The following is a 14,613-nucleotide window of genomic DNA, read 5'->3' as shown; positions in this document are numbered from 1 at the left end:
GAAAGTAATGTTGCTGTATTCATAGTCAAGTATTCTTCTCAGGCTGTTATCAAATTAAAAACAAACCCATCTAAGCATTCCTGAAGAACTGACCTTAGCCATATTTTCCTTCTATTCATAATTCAGTGTTGGCATTTCCAATAAACAGCTTTTATTTTGCTTTCACTTCACTGACTAAAACGTCTGGAACTTTTCCAATTCGAACCATTGTTCTGCGGCTGAAATCTCTTCATAGTCAGCTATTCAGACTCCAGCACCATTTAAATCCAAACATCTGCAGACCTTGAAGCCATTTGTTTATAAGAGACTTGTGTACACTAGCAGAGCAGTTTTTATGTTGGGGTTTATCAAGGCGGGTATGATGCAATCGTGTCAATATTTTATTTTTGATGTTCTTGATTTTCTTGACTACATTTGCACCACATCACAACATACTGAAATATTTGCCTTCACTTTTCTCCATAGTTGAAGCCCTATATCAGAGCACATACCCAGAGTACCTCCAGTACATCTACCTGGTTGCACCTGTGTCCCTGATGCTTCTAAATCCCATCGGCTTTGCCTTCTGTGAGATCCAGAAGTGGAAGGATGAGGGAAACCACCAGCAGAGCAAACTTATGATAGTGGGACTTGTAGTTTTACAGGTCTTAAAGAACCCTATTGTATTCATGGTTGTCATTGGCATCATCGCCCACTTTGTCCTGCACCAGACAATTCCTGCCTTCATGGCTGAATTTGTGGATGGCTTGGCCAATTCTTTCGGGGGAGCAGCTCTGTTCTACTTGGGTCTGTCCATGGTGGGGCAGTTAGGGAAACTGACCAGATCCACCGTTGTTACACTGATATTACTCATTACCGCAAAACTGTGAGTGGAAAACACTAATGTCTTCATTGCACCTGATGGCCATTTTGTACAAGAGATGACCTTTTTTAAAATAGATGACCTTGCATTTTCATAATTAGACATCCTCTAGCAGTGTTGAAAGAGTCAGCAAGTTAGAGGTTTATAAAGTTCTCTGAACGTATGCTTTCTGCTGATGCTTTGGATGACTCAGACCTTTCTCAGACCACAAGCCTTTTACCAAATGCATGACATGTTAAGAGGTGTCAGGAGAGTGTAGCATGATAACAGCTTGTGTATGTAAATATTTTAACACAATTGCATTTTACAGCATAGTGTGAACTAACCCTCAAATAATGATACATAACACCAATCTTTTGTTGTGTTTCAGGTTGCTAATGCCCCTGATTTGTAAGGACATGGTGGATCTGTTGGACAACAGCAACACCAGTACTTTGAACCACTCAAGCCTCTCCAATTATGCCTTTCTTTATGGAGTGTTTCCTACTGCACCAAGTGTGGCTATCTATGCTGTCTATTATAACGCAGAGCTAGAAGTTGTGAGTTGTTTACATCTACCTGCCAACCTTCTGTCTGCCATTCGGATACTGTGTCTTTGTAACTCACTGTACATTATTTTCTGTTCTACCTCCTAACAGGTAACCTCTGGGATGGTGATCAGCACTTTTCTCTCAGCTCCAATAATGTATGTTTCTGCCTGGTTACTTACAATCCGCTGGAAGGATCCTCAGTTTTTGATGAATGCACTGCAGAATGTCAGCTTTAACATAAGCATAGTGAGCTTAGTTGCACTGGTGAGTCACAACTAGCCGCTTCCTATATATGGTTTTTGTTGGATAATCTTTTATAAGTTATTATAACTGACTTTCTATCATCTGATTATTTTGTTTTATCTCAGTATGTGGAAACTGAGGTAAACAGTGACGTTAAAATAGCCTCATAAAGCATTTGATAGAGCACGTTTTACTTCATAATTGCAAGTAGTTTGGCCTGCCATGATTGATGTTGACACGGTTCACTTTTGCTAGTTGCTAATGTTGAATTGTTTCAGACAAGTAAAGGGAAAATACATTTACATGGCTTACTGTAACATAAAAAGGCTCCGTTACTTAGAGGATGTGTGAGCGAACGCTTTCCTGAGATACAGACTTACTTCCTCATTTATTCTCACTTTCAGTGTAACTTTGACGAAACCCATATATAATGAAATTATAATCAATGCAGTAGTGAAACATGTTCACATTTGTGTTTGTATTCTGCAGTATCATATTCTTTAATTCTTCTTCTTCAATGTTTCTACTGCTTAAGTATGTCATTTTGTGGAATAATTCAACCTATCCTTTGATGTTACATTGAACAACCAGCCAGCAAAGTTAAATATTAGTTGTACGAAGCATCTGTGCAAAAGTCTTTGTGTTGGTAAACATGAATAATTTGAAATCTATGTGTTTTCTCTGACAGGTGTGGACAATTGCTGTCATGTTTTTAAGCAAGAAATTCAAGAGGCTACCTCACATGTTTACTGTCAACCTTTTCTTGGCACAGGTGAGCACATGTGCAAATATACTCTAAATTGGTTTTATTAGCCTTTAATTAAACCAACAAAAGAAATGTAACTGTTAGTGTAACTTCACAAATGCCAACATTTGTTATGGTGTGGTCTTTAGTTTCTGACTTGCATTGGGATGATCCTGTGGAACTTTGTGGTGAAAGGCGACAACTTCATCGGGCAGGTCTTGACTTTCACATTAATATGTACCTCGCTCTACAGTACTTATGTGTGGCCAGGTATGTTGTGAATGCACACGACCATCCACCAACATTAGCCTCACATTAAACTGTATTACATTACCCAGATAGGTATGGATATATTAAGTTTGATTGCTAATGTTGCAATGCATACTTTGTTGTTTTAGGTTTAATAGCACTCTCACTTGTGCTCCTGAAAAGGTTTGAGGATCTGAAAGTTTCACCAGCCATGTTCGTCATTGCAGGCTGGGGGTGAGTCACTTTATGAACAAAGAAATGAAACTACACTTGTTTTTCCAGTTCACTAAAAGGTATAATAATACAATATGAAGCCTAAAATAGAATTCACAGTTTAGCTTAGATTTATATATGTTAACAGATACTGACTAAAACTTGGATCAAGAGTACTGGGGGTGGTTTTACACTGGGGTGCTGACACCTCAGTTGAATGTAAATGATAAACCAAACATTCCTGCAAATTTCATGTACAATTCAGTGTCACTGAGCTGGTTTATGTTTTACTTTTTGATATTGTCAGTATGTAAATATTGTCTCTATTAACAGGATACCAGCCTTACTAACTGCTGTCTTGCTCATATCTGGGGAAAAAATGTCTGGCACGATTGACTCAACATTTTTTTATGGCAAACAGCAGGTAACAACATGAATGGCAATTATATTCCTTTCCTCTGATGGTTAGCATCTGTTTGGGTACCAGCTGAGAATTACTAAAACGTTTGAATACTGTGTTTGTGTATGTTGACAGATAATCTGCACCATAGTCGTAGTCGCCTTCAGCATACTGCTGGGAGGGGGTTCACTTGTGTGTCTCAGTAGAGGAAGCTGGGCCCAGAGTGACCAAGTCCAAGAGGGAAACTCTTCATCTGGCAGTGGAGAGAATCTTGTGACTGAAGTTGAACCAGAAAACCAGACTCTGGTTGAGCCAGTCACCCCATCAGGAGATCTCAACAGAGGTACTTTCCCTATGGTAAATAGGGGAACTCAGACTCAAATTAATTTAATTATGATCCGTTTGATCGTTTCACTTTGATGAGTTTCCAAGTACAATAGTTTGGTGATAAAAATCACAGCACATGATACTAACATCTAAAATGGCTTGTTAGTTGTCAAAATCCAAGTTGGAGAGGAAAGGACGAGAATAATCAATAATCCAAAGTGAGGACTAACCCCTTATCTACATGTTGTCTATAGCAAACTTCTGCATAGGCAATGCAACTTCTGTCTGATGTCTGAAGCCTCTGCAACTACACAATCGAAAAGTAAACATTGAAATGTTGAAAGTAGGAAGAAACCTTGTTGGATGTCATAATCTGGAGGAAACATTAAAGTGTTGATAAGTTTAGTTCCTTCTTTAGAATGAATAATGCATTATGGAACACATAATTTCCCAGAAATCAAGCTGTTGAAAATATGTCACATGACTTTGACTTGTAATTGAGCCTCCACGGCTAAAGTTTGTGTTACTTTGAAAGGAGATGTCAAGAAAGGAACGTTAGCAAATGAGTGGTTAACTAGAGACAGTAACAGCGTGAGTAACGACTACTACTACTAATAGCTGCAAACCAGTGGGGAAAGCGTTGTGATATGAATGTGATTTGTGGGATACTTATTTTTTTGGAATATAAGAGGATTCCAATATCTTACAGCAGCATAAGTGTTGCAAATGTGTTAATAAAAACCAAGTCAATGTAAAATGTATAACAGCATGTATTGAATTACACTCTGCTTTACTATTGTGTTACTTAGTTCATTGAATTACTTACACATTGTGTCTGCTCTCTGCTACTAGTGTGAACAGGGATGGTATTGCAATCAGTTTCACTTTTGTCACTTTGTTACTAGCATGCCTCATATGTGACTGTGAACAGCCGCAGCCCATGCCTGACATGATCATCAGCACAAATATGAACAACATACCAACCACACTCACAGGTATTGTATTGATAAGCAAATGACATGCATTTTCACTCATATCAGCACAAAATAACCATAATTATTAAACCTTTGTTGGGGGAATACACTGCTTTTTTTTTTCTAAAATTACTAAGATACAATGTTTTAAATCTCTGTTCTCTTTCCTCCTCACAGGTCCATGTGAGAACAGGTGTGAGTCAACAGAGTGTCTGCTTGTCCAAGTGGAAGAGCTTCAACAGGTTGCAGATAGACAAGTGGCCCGTCATGTGCTCTTATGTCTGCTTCTGACTGTCAGCTTGCTTGCTGTGAGTAAACCACCACCTTTCACTTCTACACATGAAGTCGGCCTTTCTGCCTGCATTATTATATTTAGTGCATCACAAACCAAATCAGACACAAATGGCTGAGCTGTGTAATTTCTACCTCCTGTTAGTGTCAGAGGAGGACTTCTCCAAAGAAACCCATTCAGAAAACCCATTAAATAAAAACGTATTAAATAATACTAAATAGAAATACCATTACATCTTGTGGCGTGTGTTTTTATGCATTTCTGTGAGTCTAAAATATATTGAAAAAACTATTCACAACTTTCAAGGCAGTTTAGTATCTGCCACTGACACTAAATGAATTGTTCCAATGCAGTCATGTTCACACAACTGTTCTTGTCAACAATATTTGCTAGTTTGATATCTCCAACCTGAAATTCCTCTTACTTGCTGTTATCACAGAACTTGTCCAGCTGCTTGTGGTTGCTATTTAACCCCATCCCTGGTAGACTCTACTTGGAGCTGCAGTTCTTCTGTGCTGTGGCCAACTATGGACAGGTTTGGTTCAAATAATGTAGTACTAAGATTGTGAGTATATGTTGTCACTTCATATCAGTGTCATGACATGATTTCTGTTGCCAGGGTTTTCTCTCCTTCGCTCTGTTTGGGCTGGACAAGCATTTGATTCTATTACCATTTAAGAAGAGGTAAAGAACATTTACACATTACACACACAATATACTGTGTATAGTGCATACTACACTAAATAGTATACTGTGTACATGCATTTAAAAATTGTTTTTGTGAATGGTCTTAGGTTATACAATCTGTGGTATGGAAAGAAGCGAGAAGAGCAGCTGCAGAGTGATTTACCAGAGGATGTCAGAATGACCTGCACGCAGTTCACTAAATACCACAAAGACCAGTGTTTTCATGATATTGTTAAAAAGAGAAGGTGAGAGCGCATAGTTTTACTCACTAGCCGTAATTCACAAACCACAATACTTCATAAATCATTTTCTGTCTGTGGGCTCTGTCTGCTTCTCCTCTGCTTCTTGTGGCTACCCATAAAGAAAAATCAATAGACCTTTGGGTGAATGCTTCTTTTGACTTTCAGGTGTGGAAAGAGGACTATGGTGGACTGTTTTCTTGGCTGTGAACTTGTGGAGTGGCTTCAGCAGGTGGGCTTGGCTCAGGACCATGGTGAGGCGGTACTCTATGGGATGCGGTTACAACAGGGCGGTGTGCTCCAGCACATCAAGGAGGAATACAGCTTCCAAGACAGTCGCCTGTATTACCGCTTCATGACATAAGTCAAAAAGGTCAAAGTTGACAGCTGTTTAATCCTAAAGGTACATCCTGAGGTGGTGTAACAGGAGGAACAAGTATTAGCACCCAGATTTAAAATTCTGTTTGCACTGCCATGCTCTTGTCCACACCCTGTACAAGTACAGCATTTCACATTGCACTGTTGTGTGGCACAACATCACAGTTGGATGTTAGAACCGAACACATCTGACCGTGATGTAGGTGTGGTCAGAAGCACAACAGACTTGAAACTAAAAGGCCAGGGTACTATGCATTGTGTGGAGTTGGTCTTAAAGGGAATTAGTAAAGTACATGTAGAACATGTATCCTGAACAATGTATGGGGAAATTTTTAACCTCCTTGTTATTTCTGCCATTTTACATTTAATAATTCACATTTTGGTATTGTGGCACCATTGCTAGTCAGTCAGGGCTGCCTGAAACTGAAAGTGAGACTAACAGAAGTGGCAGTTATAATCTCTTTTGTGGAAAATCGAAACATGGACCTAATGCTTAATACAGTGCGTTAAGAGTTTCATCAGGAAGTCAGTCCTCAAATTCTAACAAATATCTATCACAGACAGATTGGGCAATAATGCTAAGGTCTGTCACTTTCTGGCAGTTTATTTACATGTCTGTTCATGTTCCTGATTGACTCTTGTAGTAATGTTGCTGCATCCTTTAATCTGCAATGAAGCTGTTTAGTAATATTTTAACATGATGGGACTTATTCCTAAAACTAGGCTAGACTAGACTTGAATTATTGTCATGCAGTAAATATGTGTACTTGAAATTTGAGTAGATTTATTTCATGCCATTATGTGAGAAATAATCGACAAAAAAGGTGCCCTAACATACCAAATTAGAGGTGCAGGTGAAAACTCCCACTCATCCAGTGAATGCATTTATGTTATATTCATACACCTCAGGTCGTATTTTCACTCTTCTATCAAAGCTACTTGCCAGAGGAAAGAAGGGAAGATGAGTCTGAATATTTATCCATTTTTATGTTTTTTTTTGTTGCCAGTTTAATTTATAATGAAATGACTTTCACCAGTTAGTTAACTGGTAATGTAGCATGCAGCGTAAGTATTGTTGCTTTGGTTACCTGCAGCTTAATGTGACTTGACACTGACGTAGAACAGTTATTACACTGTTTACCAGGACTATGCGAGCAGTATACACAAAGTAACTGGTTGGTTTGAAAAAAAAAAGTATTCTCCATATTTCCATGGCCTTCTTATAATTGTTTAATTATTTTTTAATGACAACAAAAGCAAACTGTCTGTTGAAAAATGGCCATCTCCATGAATAAGTCCTGACCATAATGTGGTAGCAAGGCTCAAGGACTGAATACCTGAATATGTGTCAGATCTAAGTGTTAATGGATATGGTTATTTTAAAGTGTTCACCTTGACTCTGTCAAACACAGTATCCTCCACATAAACATTATGAACTTGGAAGTCTCATGAAAGTGAGTTAAGTGCGAGCTGCTGTAATTCTAAATTTCTCTCAGGTTTATAGTAATATAATTAAAAATCTTTTTTTAAGTGCAAAGTTTTGTGTTTATTTGTGTAATAAAAAAAATGTGTAAAAACATTTGTTGATATTTTTAATAAAAATACTTTAATAGAATGTGTAACACAATTTCTGTCAAAGGCTTCATATTAATCAATACATTTTGCAACTGAACCCTAAAATCATGTATGACATAATGAATAGGTACTGTCCTGTATTTTTGGCCTATGATTCTACACACACATCCTCTACAACATTTTACTGCCCCGGTATCCGGTGCTGCTTCATGTTTTTTTATATAATGATGTTAATTAATGTTATGTTCTGATTCACCGGGTTAATTATGCAAGCATGTTTGTACTTTTACAAGACTAAAAGTCAAACAAACCTCAGAGACATTTACTGCTACTTTCACTCTGGAAACCTGTTTTGTGGTTCCAACAAGCTGCAGTCCTCTCAGCTTTTGCTGTACGTAGCCATCTCCTCCTGGACAGAGCTTGGGAACTGATTTGCCAATAAATCAGGGTCCCCAATACCATCTGAAAGAATCTTCTCCATCTCTTTCATCTTCTCCTTTTCTAGCTGCCTCATGCTTTCTGTGATCTTCTTTCCTCTGTCCTATAGACAAAAAGACAAACCATAAAAGAAAATGTAGAATTTATAAATACATGTTGTGACCACACTAAACTAAATGACAAATTTAGGTAAAATGCAGAGTTGAATTAAATTGTTAAACCTTGTAGGTGTCAATAATGGCAGCCACTAGCTCATGCTTGACAAACAACTCATGTTTGCGGTCGGGCTTGCTCTGGAAGCGGGGTTTCTTCTTTACGGGGTCATTTGGACCATAACTGGGAGAGGTCGTCGCCTTCAGCGGATTAATGTGTTTCACAAAGACAAAGGGCTTGAATACAGACCTGTCAGACAAAAAAAATCACTTTGTAAATCATTATAAACTCCTGTGAAAATAAGTTTTAAAGGATGCTTTACCAGCTTTACCAAGCAAGGCCAAGTTCGTTACCTTTCAGGGTCTGGAGTTGCTGTAAAGTAGTGAACGCCTGGCAGAGCAGGATTCGTTGGAATCACTGACACCATACTTCCTGTCGTCATGAACATGCCCTCCATGTTGATGCCACTATCTTTATCCCTCAGGATATCCATCATTGTCTCAGCGGTGATGTGGCCTTGAGTAAACAAATCAAGACATGCATAAACAGTGGTAGAAGTCATTCAATGTTTTCCCCTGATGCAGTCCCACATTTCCACAGTGAAGTGCGCATAAACTAACCGTTGCTCTTTTCCAACAACGCCTTCCCCTCACAGTATCGGCTCCCAGAGGCCTCTATTCTGGCTGTAGTCATAAAGGAGTAGACTGTAGCAAAGTTGAACTCAGTCTCTCCGTCCCACCAGCCCTTGCTTCGTGCGTATTCCCTCATCTCTGGATGTTCCTTGTCTATCTTAGTCGTTATGCCATACTGGTTGGAGATGTTGCGATATCCAGCTAGAGAGGGGTAAAATGTGATGATTAGCCATCAAAATGAAAACATGCAGCAACAATGCATGTAATGCCATTATTCAACAACAACCTAAGCAGTGCTGTGTGTTATTAGAAAACTCTATTACTGCAGAATCGTGTAAGGCTGTTTTAAGCTGACTTCAGTTATGACTGCAGGAGCACAAAAACAAAAGGAAGGTGGCCCTTAACTGCAGAAAAGTGAAAAACTTTAAATGCTACTGTAGACTGTGTTTTCAAGGCAGATGTCATTAATGAGTCTGAGAGTTAAAAACCCATTAAATTTGGTTATTAAAGAATTGTGATCGATATATGTACTGAGTGGGACATTTTACAGTTGAAAAACAAACTTGCCAGCGCTCTCTGGTGGTCACACTCTGTAATGGAGACACTGTTTCTGAACTACCTCAAACATACAGTGTATTTGGCATTTTGGACTGCAACTTCTTGCCAAGTGGATGACATATGCACTGATACCAGTTTATCTGTGATAAAGTAACAGAATTTAAATGGTGGGCTGCATTTGCAATGTGTTTTAAGTTTCAAGTTACAGCACAAACAGAGCAGGTTTAATTTCCTCCAGGGGCAGAACAAATAGGCTCCCATTCTGTTTCTGTAGGTCTGTCTTACCTTCCACTCTTTCCGCGGCCCAGTACTTCCCTGATGTTTCCAGCAGCCATGCCTCCTTCCTGTCTGAGATTAGGAAGCTGTTGTGGTAGGTGAAGCCACACTCATCTTCCATGCAAGATCCTCCCTGACCATATTTCTCCAGCAGCTCAGTAATGACATTCACTGCATTCTCAGCTGTGTCGGCTCTTTCAAGTCCAAGCCTGTGAAATTGCAGGGTAACAGATTCATGTTTTGTCTATGAGTGTTTCACACAAATTTATTCTGAACTGACAAAAGCCTGCTGAAGAAAGAATTACATGAAATCGTTTCTGGTTGGTACTATGTCATTAAATGTCCCTTTGCACCACAAGATGGGCATGATTTGGCAAGTCACAGAGGCTTGGAAATACAGACAACTCTGAGGGGGGTTTACCTGACAAGATCCATGCCAAGAAGCGCCTCGTCACCATCAGCACTCTCTCTGCCCCACACTGCCTCATTTCCAATACACACTTGATGCTCATTTGCGCCCATCTCTGCCCCCCACAGCCATGCTGGTCTGCTCAACACAACTGCATAAGTGTGGGCAACCTGCTCAATCTCTATGTACGTACACTTAGAAGACAAACAAGACACAGGGGCAAAGTCTGTTAATGTTTATCTGATGGCTCATTCACCAAAGAGCAGACACAATGTGGGAAAGTGAAGGTTGGAGGGTAATAACAGGCTGTCTGTGTTACCTACCTCAACCTTCTCCTCTGCACCGTAGTTTTCAGCAGGAAAATACACCACCTCCTGGACTTCATCACAAGGCCTGTCAGAGTTTTTCCCAAAGATTATGCGTTGTCCCTCAGTGGAGGGGGGCAGAGCCACAAATGTATCGCATGAGGATGGGTGCATTTTGAATCACAAAACTGATGAGAGTAAAACAGAGAGAACAACTCACTGGTTAGGTTACAAATACACAAATGTATAGGCCTATCTAATGGTCAGATTTAAAGAGCATGGTTACCTTAGCATAAGCAAAAACTGCAACAACACTAACTTGAATACACCTCAGTGATATGAGTTCCGATTTAGAGCTAAATAAGTGTTCAGTATTTTATTTAATGCCAGTTAGCCAGTGTGCAGTGTCATGTAATGCTGTGACCAGTACAAAAAGTAACCTTACCTATATTTGCCAGTGTTACCGGGCACTGTCACTGTCAGCGTAAGTTTCTATTCTCATCTCTGTTTCCATATGATTTCACCAGTTCACTCTCTGACACGGAAGCACAGCAGTCACGTGACCGAGATGAAGTCCGTTTTATATTCGTAGTAAAGCGAGTATCAGGCTCACATCTTTACACATTTTAACCTGTACTCCTCATTCTAGATTATTACTTTGGCTGCTGGGATTCCTAGAGCCTTTACTATTTGCCTCCGACAGATCCATTTTGTATTTTTAACATTTCGATGATCAGATAGGGAATAATTTAACATAAATAATGATTGACAATTTAACCAGTCATAGTATAATATAAGATCTGCCTGTGAAGCAAATGTACTCCTCTTTCATTACATGTGCAAAATTATTATTAATTATTATTATTTTCAATGAAACAATTTCGTTTTTGCTTTATATTTTCCAAATAATGTAGCTCCATGATTGCTGTGTCATAATGTGTGTGGCATACAGGGGGATTTAAGGCAGTTTCAAAAAAAGAAAAAAAAACTTTCATAAATCCATTTCAAATCATAGGTTTACTTAAATTTACTTCTGTAGTCCGGTTGGCTCTCCTTTATCCAATGTAGAACTGTCTTCATGCGGGAACGTTTGTTTACAAGCGGGGGGAATCTGCGCCAACGGCTCCGCTAGCTAAATTTTAACACTACGTTTTCAATTTAGATAACGATATAGGCCGTCAGCCATGGGGAAGTCGTTTGCAAATTTCATGTGCAAGAAAGATTTTCATCCTGCGTCGAAGTCAAACATCAAAAAGGTGAGTACGAGTTACAGTGAGGACTGTAAGATAGCCGATTAGCCTACTAGCTAACGAGCTATGCCTACTGTGTATTGCTTATGCTAGCCCAGGTTGCTAAGTTAGCAAGAGCCAACGTGACCCGCTTTCATAGTTACTTGATAAAAAATGTTGTCCTCAGTCTAGAGGCTCTATTCTGTATGAATCATGGCTGTAGACAAGGGTAGGGTGTAGTTGAATAAAGCCATGACTGTTGTAAATTGTAACTAAGTTAAAGTCACAACCTTCACTTAATCTTTCTTAAGTTCACTGGTCTTTCGAGGGAGAGCCATTGTTAATGTTCTGAGCAAGACATCCTAGTTCTAAATCGTAAATTGTGTCTACGCTCGAAAACAGAAGCTGACCAGTCATATCTAATAAACTGTACTAAAGATTTTTGATTGAGTGAGATCGTATTCCATAATAAGTTCGAAGTGTCCTGGTATTTTTGTGCAATACAACCCACTGCTGGTTGTTAATGCAATTTCATATACAGTATGTGCAAGTGTTGTGTTTAGAAGTAGTAGTTCATGTATTTCTAGCTATATGTGCAGCCAATGGTCTGCAGATGAAAATAGGTTGTGAGTCCACTCTGCTACATATTAGTAATCGAAATTTATTTTTATACACATCGCTACACTTCACAATTCAGTGCAGAAGACAAAGGTATTCAATTTACTGCTGTGCAAAACAAACAAAAGAAACAAATCTTCACATTTTAAAAGCTGAAACCCTCAGATATTACTGTCAGTTTTCAGTTGGTCAACTAATTAACTGTTCAGTCAACTGACTAATCATCTCAGCTCCAGTACAAAACATGGGGTAGGTACAGGGCAGTGATTGCATATGTGTGCACGAACTGAACCTTCTTATAGCCAAATTACTTACGTAAGTATTTGCGTGTAAGGCAAGCAAGCTGGCCCTAAAAAATTGTTGGACATGTATGAAGAAGTAGGTCAAATATGCGCTATTATCCTCCTTTTCTCTGTATCTTACAGGTATGGATTGCAGAGCAGAAACTGAGTTTCGAGAAGAAAAAGCAAGAAGATCTAATGCAGGCATACCTGAAAGAGCAGGACACTTACAACAACAGGTCAGATAAATTTAAAGGATGATATATCTTGTACCACACAATAACTGTTGTCTTAATGTAAGATTTGTTGTAAACAAATCTGTAATTGTAAATGCAGATAAACACCATTAAAAAAGTGTAATAAAGTTCATAATATTGGTTTCTTACCTTTAGGTTGTTGATGGGAGATGATCGTGTTAAAAATGGCCTCAATTTCATGTACGAGGCTCCACCCGGAGCATCCAAAGGTAAATAATCACTTGAGCTAATCATCTGTGATCCCTACTAAATAGTATTTGCAGTTTCAAACATTTTCTTATTAAGAAAATAAGGCATTAAAATTTTAATTCTTGTTCTTTTTTCATAACTGTCATCTTTCCTAAAGAGGAAAAGAAAGAGGTAAAGTAGAGAAAATAATTAACTTGATTTACATCACTTTCCAATCATTCATAACAAGATATGTTTACATATTGAAATTCATAATGAAATGTTTTTATTTGTCAGGATGGGGAAGAAGAGTACAAATTTGAGTGGCAGAAGGTGGCTCCTCGTGAGAAGTCAGTGGTTGATTTTATACGCAATAACATTTTCTGGCATATTGTCCAATGTTCCTCTAAAATATGTATTATTTGTGTCTTTCATTTTCTTATGCAGGTATGCAAAAGATGACATGAATATTAGGGATCAGCCGTTTGGAATCCAGGTACTTGATGGTTTGTAAGAATATATAACAAGTTGATTAAAGGAATGAGAAACAATGACAAACACTATGTCTGGTTAACAAAATTATTTTGTTTTTCTCAGATTTTTGCTTTTTGTTTCTTGTGTAATACTTCCATGTAACTTTCATGTCTTCCCGGATCTATAAATGAGACAGTTTGAAAAGAAAAAGTCACTCTTTAGTTGCAGTGTTTGCAGCACATGTTCACACTCAAGCCATAACCTGTGAATAGGGGCTCGCATGTAGACATTGATTTCTTTTAAGGATCGAGATTGTGAACTACTGTATTACAAAATACACTGTGTATGAATTACACATTGCACCTTTTCAAAAATAAAACCAGAGCTTGTGAATTTGAAGTGGAATGTATTTTGCCTTTTAAAATGATATGTAGAGTAAGCTTTGGTTTAAATCATTATGCGTGTATCTCCAGTATTGAGAGAATTGCAAGTAATGTCTGTTGTTAAATTCATAGGTGCGCAACGTGAGATGCATCAAATGTCACAAATGGGGCCATGTGAACACAGACAGAGAGTGTCCTCTCTATGGTCTGTCGGGTATCAATGCCAGCTCTGTGGCCTCAGAGGAGGCAGCAGGTAGAGTACACACAATAATTCATACAATAATTGTGTAATACATCATTGTTAACATATCCCTCTGCAGTTCTTTTGTTTTATGTGTGACAATTTTATTAATGTAATAAAATGTTAACATGCTTTGGTATGTACGTCTAAAAAAAAGAAGAACACCAAAAAAACCCCACTATGATTTCATATACAGATTTCATTTTTATTGTATCTTATTTTATTTTTATTTTTATTTACATGAATTAAACATGACTGATTAATTGAAATAAGAATCAGCATATAAGCACGTATGAATATTTGGATCAAATAGGATAAATTATCATTATACGTTTAAGTGATATATATATATATATATATATATATATACATTTTACCTGCTAAAATTTGCATTACAAATATGTATATATGTATGCGTGTGTGTGTATATATATATATGTGTGTACATATATATATATATATATATATATATATATA

The 14,613-nt window shown here is 38.1% G+C and overlaps 3 protein-coding genes across 3 annotated transcripts in view; 2 read left to right on the top strand and 1 right to left on the bottom strand.

The window, feature by feature from the left end:
* gpr155a (G protein-coupled receptor 155a) overlaps positions 1–7,754 on the top strand; it is an 11,178-nt gene extending 3,424 nt beyond the window's left edge. The window contains exons 6-16 of the mRNA XM_023405700.2: positions 2,324–2,407; positions 2,530–2,650; positions 2,779–2,863; positions 3,176–3,266; positions 3,378–3,585; positions 4,475–4,564; positions 4,721–4,851; positions 5,275–5,370; positions 5,455–5,519; positions 5,630–5,767; positions 5,930–7,754. Coding sequence (XP_023261468.1) covers positions 2,324–2,407; positions 2,530–2,650; positions 2,779–2,863; positions 3,176–3,266; positions 3,378–3,585; positions 4,475–4,564; positions 4,721–4,851; positions 5,275–5,370; positions 5,455–5,519; positions 5,630–5,767; positions 5,930–6,125 — 1,305 coding nt within the window. The 3' untranslated portion in view covers positions 6,126–7,754. The remainder of the gene's footprint in view (positions 1–2,323; positions 2,408–2,529; positions 2,651–2,778; positions 2,864–3,175; positions 3,267–3,377; positions 3,586–4,474; positions 4,565–4,720; positions 4,852–5,274; positions 5,371–5,454; positions 5,520–5,629; positions 5,768–5,929) is intronic.
* scrn3 (secernin 3) lies at positions 7,719–11,062 on the bottom strand. Its single transcript, XM_023405687.2, has 8 exons — positions 10,931–11,062; positions 10,504–10,673; positions 10,193–10,374; positions 9,781–9,980; positions 8,926–9,138; positions 8,659–8,821; positions 8,374–8,554; positions 7,719–8,255 (listed from the first exon to the last, which is right to left on the bottom strand). The coding sequence occupies exons 2-8, from the start codon at positions 10,657–10,659 to the stop codon at positions 8,094–8,096; spliced, it is 1,257 nt and encodes a 418-aa protein (XP_023261455.1). The 5' UTR covers positions 10,660–10,673; positions 10,931–11,062; the 3' UTR covers positions 7,719–8,093.
* Positions 11,063–11,555: 493 nt separating this feature from the next.
* cirsr (corepressor of RBPJ and splicing regulator) overlaps positions 11,556–14,613 on the top strand; it is a 5,894-nt gene continuing 2,836 nt past the window's right edge. The window contains exons 1-7 of the mRNA XM_023405715.2: positions 11,556–11,741; positions 12,758–12,852; positions 13,006–13,079; positions 13,217–13,230; positions 13,336–13,388; positions 13,486–13,534; positions 14,028–14,148. Coding sequence (XP_023261483.1) covers positions 11,670–11,741; positions 12,758–12,852; positions 13,006–13,079; positions 13,217–13,230; positions 13,336–13,388; positions 13,486–13,534; positions 14,028–14,148 — 478 coding nt within the window. The 5' untranslated portion in view covers positions 11,556–11,669. The remainder of the gene's footprint in view (positions 11,742–12,757; positions 12,853–13,005; positions 13,080–13,216; positions 13,231–13,335; positions 13,389–13,485; positions 13,535–14,027; positions 14,149–14,613) is intronic.

This window comes from Seriola lalandi, unplaced genomic scaffold, assembly GCF_002814215.2.
Source record: "Seriola lalandi dorsalis isolate HSWRI2012SDOR001 ecotype SW California unplaced genomic scaffold, Sedor1 jcf7180002054284, whole genome shotgun sequence".
NCBI lineage: Eukaryota > Metazoa > Chordata > Actinopteri > Carangiformes > Carangidae > Seriola > Seriola lalandi.
The sequence above is the reverse complement of the archived record's forward strand: the minus strand, read 5'-3'. Positions and strand labels throughout refer to the sequence as shown.

Excerpts from the sequence above, each read along its gene's own strand:
- scrn3 (XM_023405687.2), bottom strand. The coding sequence starts at position 10,659 with ATGCACCCATCCTCATGCGATACATTTGTGGCTCTGCCCCCCTCCACT. Across the intron at positions 9,139-9,780 it reads GGCCGCGGAAAGAGTGGAAG|CTGGATATCGCAACATCTCC; the intron begins GTAAGACAGACC and ends ACCCCTCTCTAG. Across the intron at positions 8,555-8,658 it reads GCAACTCCAGACCCTGAAAG|GTCTGTATTCAAGCCCTTTG; the intron begins GTAACGAACTTG and ends TTTGTCTGACAG.